Source organism: Carcharhinus amblyrhynchos, unplaced genomic scaffold, assembly GCF_965287045.1.
Source record: "Carcharhinus amblyrhynchos unplaced genomic scaffold, sCarAmb.v2.hapA chromosome_1052, whole genome shotgun sequence".
NCBI lineage: Eukaryota > Metazoa > Chordata > Chondrichthyes > Carcharhiniformes > Carcharhinidae > Carcharhinus > Carcharhinus amblyrhynchos.
The window spans coordinates 2,661-30,194 of NW_027650792.1; the positions used below are offsets into that span (position 1 = coordinate 2,661).

General features: G+C 48.9%; 1 protein-coding gene across 1 annotated transcript in view; it reads right to left on the reverse strand.

The window, feature by feature from the left end:
* Positions 1-1,295: 1,295 nt before the first annotated feature.
* Positions 1,296-27,534, reverse strand: part of LOC145340474 (spectrin beta chain, non-erythrocytic 4-like) — a gene marked incomplete at both ends in the record, with an annotated part of 36,100 nt that continues 9,861 nt past the window's right edge. The window contains 2 exons of the mRNA XM_080184942.1: positions 1,296-1,559; positions 15,256-15,402. Coding sequence (XP_080041068.1) covers positions 1,296-1,559; positions 15,256-15,402 — 411 coding nt within the window. The remainder of the gene's footprint in view (positions 1,560-15,255; positions 15,403-27,534) is intronic.

The following is a 27,534-nucleotide window of genomic DNA, read 5'->3' on the forward strand; positions in this document are numbered from 1 at the left end:
CCCGGGCTGGGTAAATACACTGGGCCCGGGCTGGGTAAATACACCGGGCCCGGGCTGGGTAAATACACCGGGCCCGGGCTGGGTAAATACACTGGGCCCGGGCTGGGTAAATACACTGGGCCCGGGCTGGGTAAATACACCGGGCCCGGGCTGGGTAAATACACCGGGCCCGGGCTGGGTAAATACACCGGGCCCGGGCTGGGTAAATACACCGGGCCCGGGCTGGGGTAAATACACTGGGCCCGGGCTGGGTAAATACACTGGGCCCGGGCTGGGTAAATACACCGGGCCCGGGCTGGGTAAATACACCGGGCCCGGGCTGGGTAAATACACTGGGCCCGGGCTGGGTAAATACACCGGGCCCGGGCTGGGTAAATACACTGGGCCCGGGCTGGGGTAAATACACCGGGCCCGGGCTGGGTAAATACACCGGGCCCGGGCTGGGGTAAATACACCGGGCCCGGGCTGGGTAAATACACCGGGCCCGGGCTGGGGTAAATACACCGGGCCCGGGCTGGGTAAATACACTGGGCCCGGGCTGGGTAAATACACCGGGCCCGGGCTGGGTAAATACACCGGGCCCGGGCTGGGTAAATACACTGGGCCCGGGCTGGGTAAATACACCGGGCCCGGGCTGGGTAAATACACTGGGCCCGGGCTGGGTAAATACACCGGGCCCGGGCTGGGTAAATACACTGGGCCCGGGCTGGGGTAAATACACTGGGCCCGGACTGGGTAAATACACTGGGCCCGGGCTGGGTAAATACACTGGGCCCGGGCTGGGGTAAATACACTGGGCCCGGACTGGGTAAATACACCGGGCCCGGGCTGGGTAAATACACTGGGCCCGGGCTGGGGTAAATACACTGGGCCCGGACTGGGTAAATACACTGGGCCCGGGCTGGGTAAATACACTGGGCCCGGGCTGGGTAAATACACTGGGCCCGGGCTGGGTAAATACACTGGGCCCGGGCTGGGTAAATACACCGGGCCCGGGCTGGGTAAATACACTGGGCCCGGGCTGGGTAAATACACCGGGCCCGGGCTGGGGTAAATACACTGGGCCCGGACTGGGTAAATACACTGGGCCCGGGCTGGGTAAATACACTGGGCCCGGGCTGGGTAAATACACTGGGCCCGGGCTGGGTAAATACACCGGGCCCGGGCTGGGTAAATACACTGGGCCCGGGCTGGGTAAATACACCGGGCCCGGGCTGGGTAAATACACCGGGCCCGGGCTGGGTAAATACACTGGGCCCGGGCTGTGGGAGCACCGAGGGTCGCCGGCGGCTCACCTGCAGTTTCTGGAGTTGACTGTTGACGCTGGCGATGTCTCTCCCTCCTTCTACCCCCTGCAGCTGCCCCTCCAGGTGCGAGAGCCGCTTGTCCAGCTCACCATAGCTCTGCACCAGGAGCTCGGCCTTGTTCGCCTCAAACAGGTGCCTGGCCTTGGCCTGCGTGGTGCTCTCCAGAACAATCCAGCAATCGTGAATCTCCTCCAGCTTCTTCCTCACCTCTGGGGCGAGCTCGGGTTTCTCTTTGATCAGCTGCTGGCCTTCCTGTGACAGAGGAGCGGGCGGGTAAAACAATAATCAATAATAATACCGAGAATAATGGACAGCAATAATCTCTCCTTCAATGTCAACAAAAGGAAGGAGATTGTCATCGATTTCAGGAAGCGTAAAGGAGAACATGTCCCTGTCTACATCAACGGGGACAAAGTAGAAAGGAACGAGAGCTTCAAGTTTTAACCAACAACCTGCCCTGGTCCCCCCCCATGCTGACACTATAGTTAAGAAAGCCCCACCAACGCCTCTACTTTCTCAGAAGACTAAGGAAATTTGGCATGTCCGCTACAACACGCTCACCAACTTTTACAGATGCCCCATAGAAAGCATTCTTTCTGGTTGTATCACAGCTTGGTCTGGGCTCCTGCTCTGCCCAAGACCGCAAGGAACTACAAAAGGTCGTGAATGTAGTCCCAATCCATCACACAAACCATCCATTGACTCTGTCTACACTTCCCGCTGCCTCGGCAAAGCCACCAGCATAATCAAGGACCCCCCACGCACACCGGACATTCTCACTTCTTCTATCAGGAAAGACATAAAAGTCTGAGGTCACATACCAACCAACTCAAGAACAGTTTCTTCCCTGCCGCTGTCAGACTTTTGAATGGACCTACCTCGCATTAAGTTGATCTTTCTCTACACCCTAGCTATGACTGTAACACTACATCCTACACTCTCTGCTTTCCTTCTCTATGAATGGTATAGCGCGCAAGAAACAATACTTTACACTGTATACTAATACACGTGACAATAATAGATCAGATCGAACAATGGAATCGGGCCTCCAGCCTCGCTGCTGCTCAAACCTTGCATCATGGCATCAAAATCCACATTCCCCACGCTCGGGAACGAGCCTCGCACTCACACGGTGACTGCTACAGCAATATCACTGGGGATTCAGCAGTAGAACATAGAACATTACAGCGCAGTACAGGCCCTTCAGCCCTCGATGTTGCGCCGACCAGTGGAACCAATCTAATGACCCTCTAACCTAAACTATTCCAATGTTATCCATATGCCTATCCACTGACCATTCGAACGCCCTTAAAGTTGGTGAGTCCACAGCTGCTGCAGGCAGGGCATTCCACCCCTTTACTACCCTCTGAGTAAAGAACCTACCCCTGACATCCGTCCTATAATTACCACCCCTTAATTTAAAGCAATGTCCCCTCGTGTTAGACGTCACCATCCGAGGAAAAAGGCTCTCACTGTCCACCCTATCTAACCCTCTGATCTTGTATGCCTCAATTAGGTCACCTCTTAACATATGTTGGCTAATCAACAACATCCCATAATATCCAGGTCATGTATCACAACCAAATCTTTCAAAGATCATAGAATCATCGAAACCCTACAGGGTAGAGAGAGGCCCTTCGGCCCATCGAGTCTGCACTGACCACAACCCCACCCAGTTCCTACCCCCATATCCCTACATATCATACCCACTAACCCCTCTAACCTACACATCCCTGGGCACTAAGGGACAATTTCTTAGCACGGCCAATCAACCTAACCCACACATCTTTGGACTGTGGGAGGAAACCCACACAGACACGAGGAGAATGTGCAAACCCCACACAGACAGTGACCCGAGCCGGGAATTGAACCCAGGACCCTGGAGCTGTGAAGTAGCAGTGCTAACCCACTGTGCCACCTAGGTTCATTAGAATTAAATGGTCCTGAATCCACATGCCCTCTTTTTTAACAGGGAGAAAGCAGGCGGTTGGGACTCGCTGCTGCTTAAAGGGACTTGGATTCGGAGAAACATAGAAACTAGAAGGAGGAGTAGGCCATTCAGCCCATCGAGCCTGCTTTGCCATCCATTATGATCATGTCTGATCATCCAACTCAATAATTTGCTCTCCCACCCCCCCCCCCCAATCATTGGGAACATCCTCCCTGCATCTACCCTGTCTCATCCTGTTAGATCCTCCCCCCCCCTCACTCTTCTGAACTCCAACGAGTACAATCCTAACCAACTCGACCTCTCCTCGTGCCTCAGTCTCGCCATCCCAGGAATCGGCCTGGTGAATCTTTTCCGTGCCCTCTCTTGAGCAAGAGCATCCTTCCTCAGATAAGGAGACCAAAATTGCACACAATACTCGGGGTATGGTCTCACTGAGACCCTGTATGATTGCATCAAGACATCCCTGGCTCCTGTTTTCGAAACCTCTCGCAATGAAGCCCAATATACTATTTGCCTTCTTTATTGCCTGCTACACCAAGGTGTCAAATCACCTATTTCCGATTTATTGCTGCATATTCCAAGTGCAGGTTCAGGAGACTGAGGGTGGGATCTCCCTCCCCATTCTAATCCCATTCTCCAGCCTTGTTGCAAGTGCACGTCTAAATATTTCTTCCATGTTATTAGACCTTCCTTAATCTGGCACACATATAATCCTCTAAATTTGCACACCTTTATTGTGGAGTCCAAGAGGCGTAGACAAAAGTGATAGGTAGGAGGAGGATTGGAATGAGGCACTGGCTGAGTGTTAAAATGGGCGGTGCGGGCTTGTAGGTCCAAAGGGCCTGTTTCCTGTGCTGTGTTGTTCGCTATGAGGGTCTCTGCATCCACCACTCTTTGAGGCAATGAGTTCCAGACTCCCACCACCCTCTGGGTGAAAAAGATTTTCCTCACATCCCCTCTAAACCCTTACCTTAAATCTCTGCCCCCCCTCTGATCATCAACCCCTCTACCAAGGATCTATCTATCTCTGTCTTAAAGACACTCGATGACCTGGCCTTCTGCGGCAAAGGGTTCCACAGATTCACCACTCTCTGGCTAAAGAAATTCTTCCTGTCTACTCTATCTCTGCATCGTATGGACAACGTGGCACTAAATCCTTGGGGCAGATAATTCCAGAGATTCACCACCCTCCGCGAGAAGAAATTTCTCCACACCTCAGCTTTACCTGACCAACCCTTTATCCTGCAGTCGTGTCCCCTTGTTCCAGACTCTCTCACTAGTGAAAACATCTCCCCATCTACCCTGTCAAACCCCCTCGGGATCTTATATGTTTGAATAAGGTCACCCCTCACTCTAAACTCCAAGGAATAGACCTCAACTATTTTGTCTCTCTTGATAGGACAATCCTCTCATGCCAGGAATTAGCCTGGGGAATCTTCTTTGGATTCCAATCTTACTATCTCCTTTTTATGCTAAGGTGATCAAAATTTTACACATTACTCCAGGAGAGTCCTCACCAACACCCTGTCCAACTGCAACAAAACCTCCCTCTTTTTAAACTCCAACCCCTTTACAATAAGGCCAAAATACCTTCTTAACGACTTGTTGAATCTGCCTGGTAACTTTTTGTGATTCATACACTAGAACTTCCAGATCCCTCTGCACTTCACTCACCTGCAGTCTCTCTCTCTCTCTCCATTTAGATAATCTGCCTTTTGATTCCTGCGATCAAAGTGCGTGACCTCACCCTTTCCCAAGATTAAAGTCCAGTCGTCAGGTTTTCGCCCAATCTGTCCATACCCCGTTGTAAGAATCTCAAATCCCCATTCGCAACCTGCTCTTCCACCTGTCTACGTATTGTCGGCAAATTTGGAAACATTACATTCTGTTACTTCCTCCAGATCATTCGTGTCAATAGTGGACAAGTGTGGGCCCTGTAGCACTCTACTAGTTACATTTTTCCACTCTGAAAAGGACCCATTTATTCCAACTCCGTTTTTTATGTGACAGCCACTTTTCAGTAGACGTAAACATACTTCTTCCATTTCCATGGGCTTCTACTTTATGCACCAGTCTTTAATGCGGCACCTTGTCAAATGCCTTTTGGAAATCTAAATACACCACATCTACAGGTTCCCCTCTATCTCCTTGTGACATCCTCAAAGAATTGGAGCAAATTTGCCAAATGTGATTCATCTTTCATAAAACCACGTTGACTAGGTTTTTCTCTTTGATTATGAACGCCAGCGTCTTGCCTTCAACCTTCCTTCCTTTTTGAACAAGGGGGTCACCTTGGCTGTGTTCCAATCTTCTGGTACCCTCCCAGGATTTAGCAAGTTCTGAAAATTTTCAACCAATGGGTCAACTCTCTCTGCAGCCAGCTCCGTTAAAACCCTAGCATACAGTTCATCGGGTCCTGGCGACCTGTCCATCCTTAGCCCCCTGAGTTTCTTTAGTATTCTATCCCTTGTGGTTGGGATTATTGCAAGTTACCATCGAAAATTACAGCTCAGAAATAGGCCCTTTTGGCTCTTCTTGTCTGTGCCGAACCATTTTTTGCCTAGTCCCACTGACTATATCCCTCTCATCCATGAAGCCGTCCAAGTTTTTCTTAAAAGTGACCCTGCATTTATCCGGCAGCCTCATTCCACACTCCCACCACTCTCTCTGCGTGAAGAAGCCCCCCCCCCCCCCCGCCCCCCCCAATATTCCCTTTAAACTTTTCTCCTTTCACCCTTAACCCATACCCTCTGGTTATTTTTTCTCCCCTAGCCTCAGTGGAAAAAAGCCTGCTTGCATTCGCTCTCCCACCCAGGTTGATAAGGTTGTTAAGAAGGCGTACGGTGTGTTAGCTTTTATTGGTAGAGGGACTGAATTTTGGAGCCGTGAGGTCATGTTACAACTGTACAAAACTCTGGTGCGGCCGCACTTAGAGTATTGCGTACAGTTCTGGTCGCCGCATTATAAGATGTGGAGGCATTGGAAAGGGTGCAGAGGAGGTTTACCAGGATGTTGCCTGGTATGGTGGGAAGGTCTTACGAGGAACTTGAGGTTATTTTCATTGGAGAGAAGAAGGTTACGAGGTGACCTGATTGAGGTATACAAGATGATCAGAGGGTTAGATAGGGTGGACAGTGAGAGCCTTTTTCCTCGGATGGTGATGGCTAACACGAGGGGACATAGCTTTAAATTGAGGGGTGGTAATTATAGGACGGATGTCAGGGGTAGGTTCTTTACTCAGAGGGTAGTAAGGGCGTGGAATGCCCTGCCTGCAGCAGTTGTGGACTCGCCAACTTTAAGGGCGTTCAAATGGTCAGTGGATAGGCATATGGATAACATTAGAATAGTTTAGGTTAGAGGGTCATTAGATTGGTTCCACTGGTCGGCGCAACATCGAGGGCCGAAGGGCCTGTACTGTGCTGTAATGTTCTATCTATACTCATCAAAATCTTATACACCTCTATCAAATCTCCCCCCAAGTGTTCTACAGTGTCATCTGAAATTAGGCCATCTGATAACTTAGGGAGATTTGCAATATAGAGACTGACGCAAAAAATTAATTTAGCTTTATCCACCGTTTGCTGTTGTCAATTTACCTGCCTTGTTCAGTAGAAGTCCCACATTTACCTTAACCATATTTATATATCCACAGGAACTCTAACAGTTTGTTTTAATGCAACTTTTTTCTCAAAGTTCATTTTCTCCCCTCTTATGGGCTTTTGGTTCTATTGCTACTGGATTCCAAAAACTTCCCAGTCTCCTGGATACCGGAGATGAGGGGGTTGGACTATGAAGAGAGACTAAATAGACTGGGTCTGTACTCGTTGGAGTTTAGAAGGATGAGGGGGGATCTTATAGAGACGTATAAGATAATGAAGGGGATGGATAGGGTAGAGGTAGAGAGATTCTTCCCGCTTAGAAAGGATAGCAGGACTAGAGGGCACAGCCTCAAGATAAGAGGGGGGGGTGCAGTTTAGATCAGAGTTGAGGAGGAACTTCTTCACTCAAAGGGTGGTGAATCTCTGGAATTCTCTGCCCATTGAAGAGGTGGAGGCTGCCTCGCTAAATATATTTAAGTCACGGGTAGATAGGTTTCTGATAGACAGGGGAATTAAGGGGAGAAAGCGGGAAAGTGGAACTGATCCACTCCAGATCAGCCATGATCTTATTGAATGGCGGGGCAGGCTCGAGGGGCTAGATGGCCAACTCCTGCTCCTACTTATGTTCTTATGGATGCTTCAAGAGTTGCCTAGTGCTTCACGTCGTTAGTGTACACTTAAACTGGACCAGATACTGGGCAAGACGACAGCTCAGTGACTATCACTGTTTGCTGTGCAGATACATGGATTTGGGCCGGTATCTGTGGGAGTTTGCGCATTCTCCCCGTGCTTGCGTGGGTTTCCTCCGGGTGCTCCGGTTTCCTCCCACACCCCAAAGATGTGCTGTTAGGCTGATTGGAGGTAATAAATTGTCCCTGAATTAGTTTTCCCTCAATGTGGATGGCCATAAAACAATAGATAAGGGTCATGGGTGGAGGGGGGACTCGGAATGTTAAGATGGCGGCGCGGGCTGGTTGGCCCTGTTTCCCGGGCTGTTTTTGTTCTTTGTTCATTCCATTATAATTGCCCGTATTTAAGTTGGAGAAATTGCTTATGGTGCTCACCCTCAAACAGTATCTGGAATTCTATCACGTAGAAACCCTACAGTGCAGAAAGAGGCCATTCAGCCCATCGAGTCTGCACCGACCACAATCCCACCCAGGCCCTACCCCCATCTATTACCCACTAATCCCTCTGACCTATACAACCCAGGACACTAAGGGGCAATTTCTTAGCATGGCCAATCAACCTAACCCGCACATCTTTAGACTGTGGGAGGAAACCCACGCAGACATGAGGAGAATGTGCGAACCCCACACAGACGGTGACCCGAGCCGGGAATCGAACCCAGGACCCTGGAGCTGTGAAGCAGCAGTGCTAACCCACTGTGCTACCGTGCCACTCAAAATTACAGGAATGATCCCAGGAATGAATGAGGACTCTGGGTCTGTACTCCATGACGTTTAGAAGGATGAGGGGTGGGGAGAATCTAATTGAAACTTACAGAATACGGAGAGGCCTGGATAGAGTGGACGTGGAGAGGATGTTTCCACTCAGGGAGAGACTAGAACTCGAGGGCGCAACCTCAGAGGGAAGGGATGCTTCTTTAAAACCGAGATGAGGAGGAATTTCTTCAGCCAGAGGGTGGGAAATCTGTGGAACTCTGACACAGAAGGCTTGGGGGTCAGGTCATCGAGTGTCTTTAAGACAGAGATAGATAGGTTCTTGATCAATAAGGGGATTAAGGGTTACGGTGAGAAGGCAGGAGAATGGGGATGAGGCTCATATCAGCCATGATTGAATGGTGGCACAGACTAGATGGGCCTAATTCAGATCCAATACCTTACAGTCTTAAATTATGATCACTATTTCCTCAGGGGACCCTTAACCACAAGATCTCTGATCAACTCTTCTTCATTACACAAGACCAAATGGGTTAGCACTGCTGCTTCACAGCTCCAGGGTCCTGGGTTCGATTTCCGGCTCGGGGTCACTGTCTGTGTGGAGTTTGCACATTCTCCTCGTGTCTGCGTGGGTTTCCTCCCACAGTCCAAAGATCTGCAGGTTAGGTTGATTGGCCGTGCTAAGAAATTGTCCCTTGGTGTCCAGGGATGTGTAGGTTACAGGGATTAGTGGGTATAATATATGGGGGTAGGGACTGGGTGGGATTGTGTTCGGTGCAGACTTGATAGAACATAGAACACTACAGCACAAACAGGCCCTTCGGCCCACAAGTTGCGCCAATCATATCCCTACCTACCAGGCCATAGAACTATCTGTAACTCCCAATCCCATTAGATCCCATATACTCATCCAGTCTTTTAAAAGACCCCAGTGAGTTCGCCTCCACCACCACCGACGGCAGCCGATTCCACTCACTCACCACCCTCTGAGTGAAAAACTTACCCCTGACATCTCCTCTGTACCCGCTCCCCAGCACCTTAAACCTGTGTCCTCTCATAGCGACCATTTCAGCCCCTGGGAAATAGCCTCTGAGAATCCACTCGATCAATACCTCTCAACATCTTGTAAACCTCTATCAGGTCGCCTCTCAACCTTCGTCTCTCCAGGGAGAAGAGTCCCAGCTCCCTCCACCTATCCTCATAAGGCCTGCCTTGATGGGCCGAAGGGTCTCTTTCTGCACTGTAGGGTTTCTATGATTCAAATCTAAAGTAGGCCTTTCCTGGGCAGGATCCACAATGTAAAACACAATCCCTGATACTCTCCAAAAACTCTTCGTCTACACTACCCTTGCTATTTGGTTTATCCGAATAATATGCAGATTAAAATCTCCCGTGATAATTGCAGTTCCGTTCGAAAGTGCTCTCGATACTTCCCCACTTATGCTCTGACTTCCCAAGTGCTCACATTTTTGGGGGGCCTATAGACCACTTTCATCTCTGTCTTCCATCCCCCTGTTATTTCTGATTTCAACCCAAATTGACTCTCCATCACTTGAAGGTGGTAGGGTAGGTTAGGTAGGCAAGTGGGTGGGAGAGGCGGGAATCCTCGTGACATTGAGGAAACACTTGGATGAGCACCTGAAACGCCGCAGCACACAAGGCTATGGACCAAGTGCTGGGATTAGAATAGATAGGTGCATGATGGCCAGCACACACAGGATGGGCCAAAGGGCCTCTCTCTATGCTGTAAAACTCTGGCTGGAATCTGAGGCCAGAACTCTCCACTCACCTGAAGAAGAGGGAATCCCCTCGAAAGCTTGTGAGTTTACTATCAAATAAATCAGTTGGACTAAAACCTGGTGTTGTCAGAATTTTTACTGGAATCTTACCACCATTCATACCGGTGGGATTTTCCAATCTCACTGCAATGAACAAAGATTTGGTTAGGCGCCAAATTCTGTATCCTGTAATTTATATTATACAGTGTGTATTCTGTCCTTAATATATATTACACAGTGTGTGTTGTCTTATAGTCTTATAGTGTGTGTTCCATCCTGTAATATATATTATACAGTGTGCATTCTGTCAATAATATATATTGTAGAATGCATTCTGTCCTGTAATATTATACTGAGTGTGCTCTGCCCTGTAATATATATTATACAGAGGGTGTTCAATCCTGTAATATACATTACACAGAGTGCATTCTGTCCTGTAATATACATTATACAGTGATCTATTCTGTAATAAATATTATACAGTGGCATTCTGTCAGTAATATACACTGTAGAATGCATTCTGTCCTGTAATATTATACTGAGTGTGCTCTGTCCTGTAATATATATTATACAGTGTGCATTCTGTCAGTAATATATATTGTAGATTGCATTCTGTCCCGTAATATTACACTGAGTGTGCTCTGCCCCGTAACATAAACTATACAGAGTGCATTCTGTCCTGTAATATATATTATACAGTGTGCATTCTGTCCTGTAACATACAATATACAGACTGCATTTTGTCCTGTAATATATGTTGTACAGGGTGCATTCTGTGCTGTAATATATTTACACAGAAAGTCTGTCCACCATCTTTCAAGGCACAAGTCAGGAATATGATGCAATACTCTCCGCTTGCCTGGATGGGTGCAGCTTCAACAACACCCAAAAAGCTTGACACCACCCAGGACAAAGCAGCTCGCTCGATTGGCACCCCATCCACAAACATTTACAAAGATTTGCCACCTTAAACGTTCACTCTCTCCACTACCAAAGAACAGTGGCAGCCGTGTGTACAAGATACACTGCAGCAAACTCAGCAAGGCTCCTTCAACAGCACTTTCCAAACACAAGACTCCCACTATCTAGGCAGCAGATCCACGGGAACAACAGCAAGCTCCCCTCCAAACCCCTCACCCTCCAGACTTGGAAATACGTCACTGCCCCTTCGCTTTTGATGGGTGAAAATCTTGGAATTTCCTCCCTAACAGCACTGCGGGTGTACCTACACCACGTGGACTGCAGCAGTCCAAGAGGTGATTCAACAACACCCTCCAAAGGACAATATAACACCACTCTGTCAGTGACACCCACATCTCTGGATGAATAAAAATGAAGATCACTAATATTCATAAAACATAACCCACGCCTCACTGTATCCTGTCCAATATATGTCAGAATATAACTCATGGTGTTGACTGTATACACTCCAGTCTAAAGTACTGGAGGTGGTAAGTTATCTCAACATGGTGGCACCCTCCCCTTCAGTCAGAGGACACGGGGTCGAGTGCAAACACTGGAGCACATAATACTGACCAGTAGCGCTGATGGAGTGCCACACTGCCAGAGGAACAACACTGGAGATGCACTGAGATATCACCAGGCAGCATTGAAGGTTTCACCGGAGAATGGTCCCTACTGAGGGAGCTCTGTATCGTTTGAGGGGCAGTACTGAGGGAGTGCCGCACTGTCAGAGGGTCAGTGCTGAGGGCGCGCCGCACTGTCAGAGGGTCAGTGCTGAGGGAGCGCCGCACTGTCAGAGGGTCAGTACTGAGGGAGTGCCGCACTGTCAGAGGGTCAGTGCTGAGGGAGTGCCGCACTGTCAGAGGGTCAGTGCTGAGGGAGTGCCGCACTGTCAGAGGGTCAGGACTGAGGGAGTGCCGCACTGTCAGAGGGTCAGTGCTGAGGGAGTGCCGCACTGTCAGAGGATCAGTGCTGAGGGAGCGCCGCACTGTCAGAGGGTCAGTGCTGAGGGAGTGCCGCACTGTCAGAGGGTCAGTGCTGAGGGAGTGCCGCACTGTCAGAGGGTCAGTACTGAGGGAGCGCCGCACTGTCAGAGGGTCAGTGCTGAGGGAGTGCCGCACTGTCAGAGGGTCAGTGCTGAGGGAGCGCCGCACTGTCAGAGGGTCAGTGCTGAGGGAGTGCCGCACTGTCAGAGGGTCAGTACTGAGGGAGTGCCGCACTGTCAGAGGGTCAGTGCTGAGGGAGTGCCGCACTGTCAGAGGGTCAGTACTGAGGGAGTGCCGCACTGTCAGAGGTGCCGTTTTATGGATTAAATCTCCAGTAGATGTCACATTCCCATGGTATGATATTGAAAGGGAGTGGGCAGGCTGTCCCTGCTTTCTTGCCCTGGTTCACTCTGCAAACCCCAACCAGCACAATCCAAGGCAATTGATTTGGTCCAATTTCCAATAGTGGGATCTTGCTGTGTGCCTCATTCGCCGAGGTAATCACAACAACTATCCAACAGCTATTTTGAAATGGGAAGGGACATCCTGAGGACATCAAAGCGTCTGTTTGCTTCTTGTTACTCAGTCCATGGTACAGAATAGATACTGCCAGTGACAAGCTATATATTACATACGCATTGTCCAAACATGATACAATGTCTGCTCCCAAGGACGAGCATACATTCTGTACAATACACACTTAAATATCCTTATGCCATATATAGTACACAGTGTTATATATGCTATTATATAGGTCGCTATATGTCATGTATGGCCCAACACAGAGCCAACCAAAACATCAAAACCCAACCAAGGACTTTCAATCGTCAACTCCTTCTCATCTCAACATACCCCAAACCCTCAAAATAAACCCCAAACCCACAAAATAAACAATAAACCCCATACCCTCAAAATAAACCCCCAAACACTCAAAATAAACCCCCAACCCTCAAAATAAACTCCCTCAAAATAAACACAAACCCTCAAAATAAACCCCCAAACAAAAAAAACTCCCACAAAATAAACCCCAAACCCACAAAATAAACCCCCAAACCTTCAAAATAAACCCCAACCCTCAAAATAAACCCCAAACCCTCAAAACAAACCCCAAATCCTCAAAATAAACTCCAAATCCTCAAAATAAACCCCAAACCTACAAAATAAACTCCCACAAAATAAACCCCCAAACCTTCAAAATAAACCCCAACCCTCAAAATAAACCCCAAACCCACAAGATAAACCCCAAACCCTCAAAATAAACCCCAAACCCTCAAAATAAACCCCCAAACCCTCAAAATAAACCCCAAACACTCAAAATAAACTCCCTCAAAATAAACACAAACCCTCAAAATAAACTCCAAATCCTCAAAATAAACCCCAAACCTTCAAAATAAATTCCCTCAAAATAAACCCCAAACTTTCAAAATAAACCCCCAAACCCTCAAAATAAACCCCAGCCCTCAAAATAAACCCCAAACCCACAAAATAAACCCCCAAACCCTCAAAATAAACCCCAACCCTCAACATAAACCCCAAACCCACAAAATAAACTCCCTCAAAATAAACACAAACCCTCAAAATAAACTCCCACAAAATAAACCCCAACCCACAAAATAAACTCCCTCAAAACAAACACAGACCCTCGAAATAAACTCCCACAAAATAAACCCCAAACCCTCAAAATAAACCCCAAACCCACAAAATAAACTCCCTCAAAACAAACAAACCCTCAAAATAAACACAAACCCTCAAAATAAACCCCAAACCCTCAAAATAAACTCCCTCAAAACAAACACAAACCCTCAAAATAAACTCCCTCAAAATAAACTCCCTCAAAATAAACTCCCTCAAAATAAACCCCAAAACCCTCAAAATAAACTCCCTCAAAATAAACCCCAAACCCTCAAAATAAAGACAAACCCTCAAAATAAACTCCCTCAAAATAAACAAATCCTCAAAATAGACTCCCGAAAAATACTGCAAAACCCTCAAAATAAACCCAAACCCCCAAAATGGGCCAGGACCCTGTAATTAGGCCATGACCTTCCAGAAGTATCCGGGGCCCACAAGGCAACCGAGGGCCCCCCCAAAACAACCTGCACCCCAAGTGACCCGGGATCTCGAATGTTCAGGCCCTCCCCACCTCCCCCTTCCTCTCCCAACCGCACCCCCCCCAACCATCCATCCATCCCCACCACCCCCCCCCCCCAACCATCCATCCCCACCACCCCCCCCCCCAACCATCCATCCATCCCCACCACCCCCACCAGATAGCCTTTTATATTTACATCCTTGCCAAGCACGAGCTTCAGGCGAGTGGGATGAAAAATTCAGCAGGATAAATAATCGTAAAATAAATATAAATCACAGCACAGGATTGAGGGGGGGGATAATTGGGGTGACTGGGTGGGGGGGATAATTGGGGTGACTGGGTGGGGGGGATAATTGGGGTGACTGGGTGGGGGGGGGATAATTGGGGTGACTGGGTGGGGGGGGATAATTGGGGTGACTGGGTGGGGGGGGATAATTGGGGTGACTGGGTGAGGGGGATAATTGGGGTGACTGGGTGGGGGGGGGATAATTGGGGTGACTGGGTGGGGGGGGATAATTGGGGTGACTGGGTGGGGGGGGATAATTGGGGTGACTGGGTGGGGGGGGATAATTGGGGTGACTGGGTGAGGGGGATAATTGGGGTGACTGGGTGGGGGGGGATAATTGGGGTGACTGGGTGGGGGGGATAATTGGGGTGACTGGGTGAGGGGGATATAACTGGGTTGACGGGGTGGGGGTGGGGGTGGGGGTGGTGGGGGTGGGTGGTGGGTGGGGGGGGGTGGGGTGGGGGGGGGTGGGGGGTGGGGGTGGGTGGTGGTGGGGGTGGGGGTGGGGGGGTGGGGGGTGTGGGGGGGGTGTGGGGGGGGGGGGTGGTGGGGGTGGGTGGTGGTGGTGGGGGTGGGGGTGGGGGGGGTGGGGGGTGTGGGGGGGGTGTGGGGGGGGGTGGTGGGGGTGGGGGGGTGGGGGGGGTGGGGGTGGGTGGTGGGGGTGGGGGGGGGGGTGGGGGTTTGGTTCTGTAAACACGAGACAGTCGGGCTATACCTGCTACAGAGAGAGAGAGACAGGCTGTCGTTTCCGAGTCACATTTCTACACGACCGCCCCTGCCGGCACCCCCACCCCCACCCTCTCTGCTACACCCCCACCCCCACCCCCCACCCCCCCCCTCAACCCAGGCCTCCGCTCCCCCCCCCCCCCCCAACCCCCCCCCCCCCTCACCTTCTCGATTTTGGACAGCCACTCACGGTTGAGCGCCAACTCTGACATGAACGCCTGGTGCTTCAGCCATTTCTTGTGGAGCTTCTGAGAGTCGTCGTGTGACGTGGTGCGAACCGTCAGCATCTTCTCGTTAATCCAGTCGCCCAACTGCGAACGAGGGAGAGAGAAGAGAGAGAGAGAGACCCTGAGATGGCTCGGAGCTCCCCCCCCCACCCCCCCCCCCCCACACACACACACACAGACACACACACACTTTATCCCGGAGTGCTGCAGTCCCACTATCCCATCTCCTTGCCTGACCTCAGCAGGTTGAGTCAATGTGGAATGCTGCAGTATCCGAGCTCTCTCTCTCTCTCTCTCTCTCTCACACACAGACACACAGACACGTCACATCCCTGCAGCCGGCAAGCCTTCACCCACCCAGCTACAGTCAGGCCCAGGCCCGGGCCCCCCTCGGTGTGTGTGTGTGGGGGGGGGGTGCCAGGTATTAATTCCCACCAACCCCGGGGACAGTCTCTCCACCGGATCTTTTTTTGTTAAAAACCGGCAGGAATTCTCTTGGTTTCCGAAGGGGTGGGGGGGGAATGCTGTCGGCAGCAGCATCCGGCTTCTGGTTGCCAGGCAGTGGGAGGGATGGGAGGTAGGAGGGGAGACTGGCGGAGGGGTGGGGTGGGGGGGGGGGATGGTTGACGCCAGCTTATATCTGACGTTGTACAAGAGGCGCTGACACACCTCGCGCCGCAGGCAGCACCGGTGGCGTCTCGGCGACCGGCCAACACGTCCCGGCAACCAGCCGACACTTCCTGGCGGCCGACCCGGCAACCGCTCAACACATCCTGGCAACCAGCGGACACTTCCTGGCGACCAACCCGGCAACCAGCGGACACTTCCTGGCGACCGCTGCCTGGCAACCAGCGAACACTTCCTGGCAACCGACCCGGCAACAGCTCAACACATCCTGGCAACCAGCGAACACATCCTGGCAACCGACCCGGCAACCACTCAACACATCCTGGCAACCAGCGGACACTTCCTGGCAACCAACCCGGCAACAGCTCAACACATCCTGGCAACCAGCGGACACTTCCTGGCAACTGACCTGGCAACCAGCGGACACTTCCTGGCGACCGCTGCCTGGCAACCAGCGAACACATCCTGGCAACCAACCCGGCAACCGCTCAACACATCCTGGCAACCAGCAAACACTTCCTGGCAACCAACCTGGCAACAGCTCAACACATCCTGGCAACCAGCGAACACTTCCTGGCAACCGACCCGGCAACCGCTCAACACATCCTGGCAACCAGCAAACACTTCCTGGCAACCAACCTGGCAACAGCTTAACACATCCTGGCAACCAGCGAACACTTCCTGGCAACCGACCCGGCAACAGCTCAACACATCCTGGCAACCAACCCGGCAACCGCTCAACACATCCTGGCAACCAGCAAACACATCCTGGCAACCGACCTGGCAACAGCTCAACACATCCTGGCAACCAACCCGGCAACCGCTCAACACATCCAGGAAACCAGCGAACACTTCCTGGCAACCAACCCGGCAACCGCTCAACATCCTGGCAACCAGCAAACACATCCTGGCAACCACTGCCTAGCAACCGGTCGGCACATCCTGGCAACCAGCGAACACTTCCTGTCGACCAACCCGGCAACCGCTCAACACATGCTGGCAACCACTCAGCAACCAGCCCAGCAGCCAGCGAACACATCCAGGCAGCAACTGGACACAAGCTGCCAAGCATCCCGACAACCAGTGATCAAATCCCGGCAATCACTGAATGCCTCCCAGCAACCACTGAGCACAAACCAGCAACCACCCCGGCAACCACTGAACACATCTTAACAACCACCCCGGCAACCACCCCGGTAACCACCCTGGCAACCACTGAACACATCTTAACAACCACCCCGGCAACCACCCCGGTAACCACCCTGGCAACCACTGAACACATCTTAACAACCACCCCGGCAACCACTGAACACATCTTAACAACCTCCCCGGCAACCACTGAACACATCCTGCCAATGCCCAAACAGGTACTTAAGTCATCAAGAAGGCTAATGGGATGCTGGCCTTTTTATCTTGGGGTCTAGAATGAAATCACGCTTTGGCCACACAAGGCCCTGGTTAGGCCACACCTGGAGTTACGGTGAGCAACCCTGGGGCCTATAACTCAGCCTCGGCCTTGGAGTGGGCAAATTTAATTGCCCACTTTGTCAAGGGGCAATTAGGGCCTCGCCAGCAGCATCCATATCCCGTAAACCATTTTTTTTTCTTTTTTTTAATACAAACATATGGACGATGGGCAGGAGTAGGCCATTTAGCCCCTCGGGCCTACTCCGCCATTTAAAGAGATTGTGACTGATCTGATAAGTAATCAGAATTCAATAAAAATCTGGAATTGAAAGTGACTATAAAACCACTGTCGATTGTCAGGAAAAACCCATCTGGCTCCCAAATGTCCCTTTAGGGAAGGAAATCTGCCGTCCTTACCCCGGTCTGGCCTACATGTGACTCCAGAGCCACAGCAATGTGGTTGACCCTCCGAAGGGGGAGTTAGGAGTGGGCAATAAATGCTGGCCCAGCCAACAACACTCACATCCCATAGAAAGACTAAAAAAACCCTCAAATCTGCATTCCACCTACCCCCGATAACCTTTCACAACCTTTCACCCCCTTTGTTTCCTCAGAATCTATCTACCTCTGGGTCATAGAGGTTTATAGCAGGGAGACAGGGCCTTTGGCCCACCTTGACCATGCTGCCAAAATTTTACCACTAAGCTAGTCCCAATGGCCCACATCAAAATACCCATCTTATCCATGTAACTGTCTAAACACTTCTTAAAAGACTGAATTGTACCCTCTTCTGCTATTGCCTCTGGTGGCTTGTTCCAGATACACACCCCCTGTGTGAAATAATTGCCCCTCTGGACCCTTTTGTATCTCTCTCCCCTCTCACCTTAAACCTATACCCTCTAGTTTTAGACTCCCCTATCTTTGGGAAAAGATATTGACTATCTCGCTGATCTGCGCCCTTCTATAAGACCATCCCTCAGCCTCCTACGCTCCAGAGGAAAAAGTCCCAGTCTATCCAGCGTCTCCTTATAACTCAATCCATCAAGTCCCGGTAGCATCCTAGTAAATCTCTTCTGCGTGTTTTCTAGTTTAATAATATCCTTTCTATAATAGGGCGGCCAGAACTGTACACAGTATTCCAAGTGTGACCTTACTAATGTCCTATATAACTTCAACAAAAGTCCCAACTCCTGTATTCAATGTTCTGACTGATGAAACCAAGCTTTCTTCACCACTCTGTCCACCTGTGACTCCACTTTCAAGGAGCTATGAACTTGTACCCCTAGATCTCTTTGTTCTGTAACTCTCCCCAACACCCTACCATTAACCGAGTAAGTCCTGCCTCTGCTCAATTTACCAAAATGCATCACCTCGCATTTATCTAAATTAAACTGCATCTGCCATTCGTCAGCCCACTGGCCCAATTCATCAAGATCCCGTTGCAATTGGAGATAACTTTCTTCACTGCCCACTATGCCACCAATCTTGGTGTCATCTGCAAACTTACTAACCAGGTCCTCTATATCCTCATCCAAATCATTAATATAAATGACAAATAACAGTGGACCCAGCACTGATCCCTGAGGCACAGCGCTGGTCACAGGCCTCCAGTTTGAAAAACAACCCTCTTCAACTCTCTCTTCTGTCCTCAAGCCAATTTTGTTTCCAATTGGCTACCTCACCCTGGATCCCGTGAGATTTAACTTTATGCAACAACCTACCATGAGGTACCTTGTCAAAGGCCTTGCTAAAGTCCATGTAGACAACATCAACTATACTGCCCTCATCTACCTTCTTGGTTACCCCTTCAAAAAACTCAATCAAATTCGTGAGACATGATTTTTCCACTCACAAACCCACGCTGACTGTCCCTAATCAGTCCTTGAGTCTCTAAATGCCTGTAGATCCTATCTCTCAGAATACCTTTTAACAATTTACCCACCACAGATGTGAGGCTCACTGGCCTGTAGTTCCCAGGCTTTTCCCCACAGCCCTTTTTAAACAAAGGTACAACATTTGCCACCCTCCAATCTTCAGGCACCTCACCTGTGACTATATCTCTGGTAGGGGACCTGAAATGTCCTCACTAGCTTCCAACACTATCCTGAAAGGATATTATTAAACTAAAAAAAAAGAGTGCAGAAAAGATTTACTAGGATGCTACTGGGAACTTGATGGATTGAGTTACAAGGAGAGGCTGGATAGACTGGGACTTTTTTCCCTGTGTTGGAGATTTAGGGATGATCTTATAGAGGGCTATAAAATAATGAGAGGCACAGATCAGCTAGAGAGTCAAAATTCTCCCAAAAAGATTCAAAGTGTAAAAGCTGGAGTAAATCACGCCAGTTTCTTTCAGCGGGAGTCTTAAAATAGAACATAGAACATTCCAGCGCAGTACAGGCCCTTCAGCCCTCGATGTTGCGCCGACCAGTGGAACCAATCTAATGACCCTCTAACCTAAACTATTCCAATGTTATCCATATGCCTATCCACTGACCATTCGAACGCCCTTAAAGTTGGCGAGTCCACAACTGCTGCAGGCAGGGCATTCCACACCCTTACTACCCTCTGAGTAAAGAACGTACCTCTGACACCCGTCCTATAATTACCACCCCTTAATTTAAAGCTATGTCCCCTCGTGTTAGCCATCACCATCCAGGGAAAAAGGCTCTCACTGTCCACCCTATCTAACCCTCTGATCATCGTGTATGCCTCAATTAAGTCACCTCTCAACCTTCTTCTCTCTAATGAAAATAACCTCAAGTCCCTCAGCCGTTCCTCATAAGACCTTCCCACCATACCAGGCAACATCCTGGTAAACCTCCTCTGCACCCTTTCCAACGCCTCCACATCTTTCTTATAATGCGGCGACCAGAACTGTACCCAATACTCCAAGTGCGGCCGCACCAGAGTTTTGTACAGTTGTAACATGATCTCACGGCTCCGAAATTCAATCCCTCTACCAATAAAAGCTAACACACCGTACGCCTTAACAACCTGGGTGCCAACTTTCAGGGAGCTATGCACATGTACCCCAAGATCTCTCTGCTCGTCTACACTACTAAGAGAGGCCAAGTGTGAATCAGTTCAAAAAAGCAATGGATGGGGCCTATCCCCACAGAGAGGCCGACAGTACAGTGCTGAGTGCACCAAGATTTATCAGTTCCGAGATCTGTCAGTGCCGAGATTGGCGCACACTACCAGACTCCCAGCTGCTGGCCAGCACAACCCTGCGTTGCCGGATCTCCCCACGGCCTAATCATTGGACCCCACCCTCCCCCTGACACATCTAGGCCCAGCCTCAACCGCCCCCTATCTCCCCCTGCCCACAAACTCCTAACCCACCTCATTCTGCTACCCTCCACCACCGCCACCCCCCAGCAACCTTGGCCCCTACCCCCCCCCTTCCCCTTCACCCCCCACGCCGCTCTCCCCCAACTCCATTGGCCAAACAGCAGGTTGGGAGAATCGCCTTTTCCCAAAGGTCAGGGGCGTCTAAAACTAGAGGTTACAGGTTTAGGGCGGGAGGGAAGATGCACAGAAGGGTCAGCACGGTGGCGCAGTGGGTTAGTGCTGCCGTCTCAGAGCGCCAGGGACCCGGGTTCGATTCCCGGATCGGGTCACTGTCTGGGTGGAGCCTGCACGTTCTCCCCGTGTCTGCGTGGGTTTCCTCCGGGTGCTCCAGTTCCCTCCCACACTCCAAAGGTGTGCGGTTGATGGGCCGTGCTAAATGTCAGGGGGGATTAGCAGAGTAAATCTGAGAGGTTACGGGAATAGGGCCTGGGTGGGACTGTGGTTGGGTTGGTACAGGCTCGTGGGCCGAATGGCCTCCTGTACTGTAGGGAGTTTATGAGTCGGGGGGGGTAGGTTTTTCACACAGTGGATGGTGATCGACTGGAATGAGCTGCCAGAGATTGTAGTAGCATTTAGACAGTTACAAGGTATAGAGGGGTATGGGCCAAATGTGGACAATTGGGACTAGCTTAGTGGCAAAAACTGGACAGCATGGACAAGTTGGGCCAAAGGGCCTGTTTCCATGCTATAAACCTCTATCACTCTCTGTGGCTTATTACTGCCCTGTATAACTGAGGCATAATCTTCATATTTCCATATTTAATTCCCCTCACAATAATTACTTGCTGTACCTGCATACCAGCCATTTGTGAATCATGTGCTAGGACACCCAGATCCCTCTGCACCTCACAGCTCTGCAATCTCATCACAGCTTTGTGTTGAGCCTTCCTGCCCAAATCAGTATTTTCCCTACACGATACTCTATTTGCCAGATCTTAGCCCATTCACTTAACACTCCTATATCCCTTTGTAACCTCCTTGTAGACCCCAGGGGTTAAATCTCAAGGAGAGAATCATACAATCCCTACTGTGGATAAAAGGCCATTCAACCCATCGAATCTGTGCCGACTTCCTTTCAGAGTGTCTCACCCAGGCCCTCTCGCCTGCTCTATCCCTGTAACCCCACACATTTCCCACAGCTAATCCATCTCAGTTAAATTGCCCCTTAGTGTCCAAAGATGTGCAGGTTAGGTGGATTGGCTATGCTAAATTGCCCCTTAGTGTCCAAAGATGAGCAGGTTAGATGGATTGGCCATGTTAAATTGTCCCTTAGTGTCCAAAGATGTGTAGGTCAGATGGATTGGCCATGCTAAATTGTCCCTTAACGTCCAAAGATGTGTAGGTTAGGTGGATTGGCCATGCTAATTTGTCCCTTAACGTCCAAAGATGTGTAGGTTGGGTGGATTGGCCATGCTAAATTGTCCCTTAACGTCCAAAGATGTGTAGTCTAGGTGGATTGGCCATGCTAAATTGCCCCTTAGTGTCCAAAGATGTGTAGGTTAGGTGGATTGGCCATGCTAAAATGCCCCTTAGTGTCCAAAGATGTGCAGGTTAGGTGGATTGGCCATGTTAAATTGTCCCTTAGTGTCCAAAGATGTGTAGGTTAGGTGGATTGGCCATGCTAAAATGCCCCTTAGTGTCCAAAGATGTGCAGGTTAGGTGGATTGGCCATGTTAAATTGTCCCTTAGTGTCCAAAGATGTGTAGGTTAGGTGGATTGGCCATGTTAAATTGTCCCTTAGTGTCCAAAGATGTGTAGGTTAGGTGGATTGGCCATGCTAAAATGCCCCTTAGTGTCCAAAGATGTGCAGGTTAGGTGGATTGGCCATGTTAAATTGTCCCTTAGTGTCCAAAGATGTGTAGGTTAGGTGGATTGGCCATGCTAAAATGCCCCTTAGTGTCCAAAGATGTGCAGGTTAGGTGGATTGGCCATGTTAAATTGCCCCTTAGTGCCCAAAGATGAGCAGGTTAGGTGAATTGGCCATGCTAAATTACCCCTTAACGTCCAAAGATGTGCAGATTAGATGGATTGGCCATGGTAAAATGCACAAGGTTATAGGGATAAGGTGGAGGGGAGGGGCCTGGGTAGGATGCTATTTTTGGAGAGTCAGACTCGATGGGCCGCATGGTCTCTTTCTGCACTGTCGGGATTCTATCGGCGAGAATCTAATCAAGGGCTTTGGGAATAGAGACGTATAAGATAATGAAGGGGATGGATAGAGGTAGAGAGATTCTTCCCACTTAGAAAGGATAGCAGGACTAGAGGGCACAGCCTCAAGATAAGAGGGGGGCGCAGTTTAGAACGGATTTGAGGAGGAACTTCTTCACTCAAAGGGTGGTGAATCTCTGGAATTCTCTGCCCGTTGAAGTGGTGGAGGCTGCCTCGCTAAATATATTTAAGTCACGGGTAGGTAGGTTTCTGATGGACAAGGGAATTAAGGAGAGAAAGCGGGAAAGTGAAACTGATCCACTTCAGATCAGCCATGATCTTATTGAATGGCAGGGCAGGCTCGAAGGGCTAGATGGCCGACTCCTGCTCCTATTTCTTATGTTCTTATTTATATATTCCTATGAGCGAAACACAGGCTAAAATCTATCTGAGAGGTTTTGGGGTTTGTATAGGGGAATAACTGATAAGCAAGTTACAGGCTGGAATCTAATTGGGCAGTTAGTGGAGAATATTAATAGCTCTGAATCCCCGTCTCTCTTGAAGATGCCATTCTATGAGTTATCAGCAGTTAATTAGCCTGGAATCTCGTCGAAGTTTTATAGTAAAATGGGAGCCTTGAGAGTGAGTTTCATACTGAAATCTAATTGAGGATTATAGATAGAGTAACACGTGGCTACCAAAGTGTGACAGACTGGACTCTAATTGAGGACTTTGAGTGATTGATATACAAAATAGTTGGTACCTGACAGAGTTGCAGCTGAAGTCTAACCAAAGGGTGGTTTATATACAGAGTAAAAGATATCCACAAGTATATAGCAGACTGGAAACTAATCGTGGATTTATGTATAGAATGAAAGGTACTCGGGAGTGAATACAGAGTGGAATCTAAGTGGGGCTTTCCAAATGTTATGCATAGAACAATCCCATTAGATCCCATATACTCATCCAGAAGTTGAGTTCTGGATGAGTATATGGGATCTAATGGGATTGGGAGTTACAGATAGTTCTATGGCTTGGTAGGTATAGATGCTATCGGCGCAACTTGTGGGCTGAAGGGCCTGTTTGTGCTGCAGTGTTCTATGTAGTCAGCAAGGAATGGGTTGGTATGCTACAACTTAATCGAGGGTTTCAGGGGATTCACCAGTGTGGCACACTGGTTAGCACTGCCACCTCACAGCGCCAGGTACCCGGATTCCATTCCCACTTTGGGTCACTGTCTGAGTGGAGTCTGCACATTCTCCCCGTGTCTGCGTGGGTTTCCTCCAGGTGCTCTGGTTCTCTCCCACAGTCTGAAACCCACACTGGTTAGGTGCGTTGGCCATGCTAAGTTCTCCCTCTGTGTACCCGAACAGGTGCTGGAGTGTGGCCACGAGGGGATTTTCACAGAACACAAGAAATAGGAGCAGGAGTAGGCCATCTAGCCATTTTTTGGGATTGGCATGCGGGCAGTCCAGGCCATAACCTAGAGCACGGTGGCACAGTGGTTAGTACTGCTGGCTCACACAGCCAGCGACTCAGGTTTGATTCCCGGCTCTGGTCACTGTCTGTGTGGAGTTTTGCACGTTCTCCCAGTGTCTGCATGGGTTTCCTCCAGATGCTCCAGTTTCCTCCCACAGTTTAAAGAAGTGCGGGTTAGGTGGATTGGCCATGCTAAATTGCCCCTTAGTGTCGGGGGACCAGCAGGATAAATAAGTGGAGCTATGGGGATAGGGGTTGGGTGGGATTGTGGTCAGTGCAGACTCGATGGGCCAAATAGCCTCCTTCTGCACTGTAGGGTTTCTATGATAGCCCTTCGAGCCTGCCCTGCCATTCAATAAGATCATGGCTGATCTGAAGTGGATCAGTTCCACTTTCCTGCTTTCTCCCCTTAATTCCCCTGTCTATCAGAAACCTATCTACCCGTGATTTAAATATATTTAGCGAGGCAGCCTCCACCACTTCAACGGGCAGAGAATTCCAGAGATTCACCACCCTCTGAGAGAAGTAGTTCCTCCTCAACTCTGTTCTAAACTGCAGCCCACCCCCCTTATCTTGAGGCTATGTCCTCTAGTCCTGCTGTCCTTTCTAAGCAGGAAGAATCTCTCTACCTCTACCCTATCCATTCTCTTCATTATCTTATACATCTCTATAAGATCCCCCCTCATCCTTCTAAACTCCAACGAGTACAGACCCAGTCTATTTAATCTCTCCTCATAAGCTAACCATTGTGGTGTTAATGTAAGCCCACTTGTAACACTAATAAATAAACTTTAAAAACATTTGCACGTAGGATACAGGAAAAAATGCAATGGCATTACAGGCTGGAATCTAAGAGTAGCCAGCAAGGTTTATAGTTTGAATAACACAGGGTCTGTTAGGAAATCGCGATTCAATGCAAAAATCAAGAAATCCAATAATTGGGAATGTGTTCTGGTGATTGTAGGGTTAAATAAAACAAACTATTTTAAAATAGAAAATAGAACAAAGACTGGTTTGCTGAGGTGACGGAACTAAGTTCTGATATGTTAATTAACCTGGCAACACTATTAAACAAATATTTGCCTAAGGCAAGTTGGTAACAATGGGAGTTAGAGACTCAAATGTTGAAGTGAAGGTGGGAAAAATTCAAAAGAGAAAATGGGAGTGAATTTCATACCATGTTCTGAAAGATTAACTCATGTAACAAGAGTAAGTTCTGAGAAGGTTAGTTCAACTCAAAAGCAGAGTCTAAAACAGCAACTAAACTTGAATTCTCTGTGTAAGCCTAGCTCCACCCAGTCATATGACCCTACCTGTCAATCAACCTAATCAAGCCCTACTCTGCAACACCCAGCTGAAATTTCAAAAATTAACAACCCTGCATTAGTCCAGATCAAAACAAACCTGGTAGCAATTAAAAGGGCCTGTGTGTGATTGTCATTGGTGCAGGCTCAATGGGCCAAATTGCCTCCATCTGCACTGTAGGGATTCTATGATTTGATTTTTGGTATTAGGGGGAGCATAAGATGTTTCACTTCATAAGGGGAGATTGAAATAAAAACTGTCTGTCAGGGGAAAGTTCACCTTTGCCAATGTTTTGAGATCACAGCCACAACTGGAAGCTGTGTCCACTCCCAACAAGATATGCCTGGAGAAAACACGTGAGAATCCAGTTGTCTCTATCCTGAAGTCAGCAGCAAGCCCAAAAGATATAGGTGCCTGGTGTGGTAACTATTGCTGGATTTTGCCTTCAGTCTGAAAATATATAGACTGTTGTTGGAGGAGGTTTAGCTCTAAGGTAAGGAAATTAGAGAGTTTTGGAACTACGCACCTTCAAAGATACTTGGCCATTAATGTCGCTGAGTGTATTTCTAATTTGTGACGATACTGTGCCTTTAAGAAATGTATTTTAGTCATGTTTCTTGTGCAGATCTGTTTTAGTTATTATTGGTACCATTTTGTCTGTGGCCAGCCTCCTGTGTTACTACTGCAGCCTCATAATGACTTCTAATTGCTACCAGGTTTGTTTTTTGATCTGGACTAATGCAGGGTTGTTATTTTTTGAGATTTCCCCTGGGTTTTGCAGAGTAGGATTTGATTAGGTTGATTGACAGGTATTCATATGACTGGGTGGAGCTGGGCTTACACAGGGAATTCAAGTTTAGTAGTTGTTTTAGATTCTGCTTTTGAGTTGAGAGAGAGAGCAATGCCTCTCTTTTTTTCCCCTCTCTGAAGTTGGGAGACTGGAATCTGCCGGACACTAGGTTTATTTCTCTGTTTGTTGTTTCAGGGTATATCCTTCTCTGGAAACTGCTGTCTGGATCTTTGTCCAGAAGTGTTAAGGGGCTGCAAATCTAGCACCACGCGAGCATACTTGTACTTCTGTGCAACTAATTCTGAAGGAGGATGTATGTCTATTGCTTTAAATTGGAACAATAGAGATAGCTAGCTGTTAAGAGTATACTTTGTCATGTTTGAGTATTTTGATTGGTAAAAGTTACGTTAATTTTTTGTTATATTCTGTGTTCTTAAATAAAGTTTATTTTCATAAAAACTTCCTAGTGGATCACTCAAATCATGCCTGAAGTGTGCTTACTTTTAATGCCACAATCAAATCATAGAATATCATAGAATCCCTACAGTGCAGAAGAGGTTATTTGGTCCATTGAGCCTGCACTGACAACAATCCCACACAAGCCCTATCCCCGTAATCTCATAGTTACCCTGAAAATCCCCCCCAATTAAGTTGCCACCCAGGCTGATAAAGTTGTTAAGAAGGCGTACGGTGTGTTAGCTTTTATTGGTAGAGGGATTGAATTTCAGAGCCGTGAGGTCACGTTACAACTGTACAAAACTCTGGTGCGGCCGCACTTGGAGTATTGCGTACAGTTCTGGTTGCCGCATTATAAGAAAGATGTGGAGGCATTGGAAAGGGTGCAGAGGAGGTTTACCAGGATGTTGCCTGGTATGGTGGTAAGGTCTTATAAGGAAAGGCTGAGGGGCTTGAGGTTATTTTCACTGGAGAGAAGAAGGTTACGAGGTGACCTAATTGAGGCATACAAACATAAGAACATAAGAAATAGGAGCAGGAGTAGGCCATCTAGCCCTTCGAGCCTGCCCCGCCATTCAATAAGATCATGGCTGATCTGTCGTGGCTCAGTTCCACATTCCCGCCCTCTCCCCATAACCCTTAATCCCCTC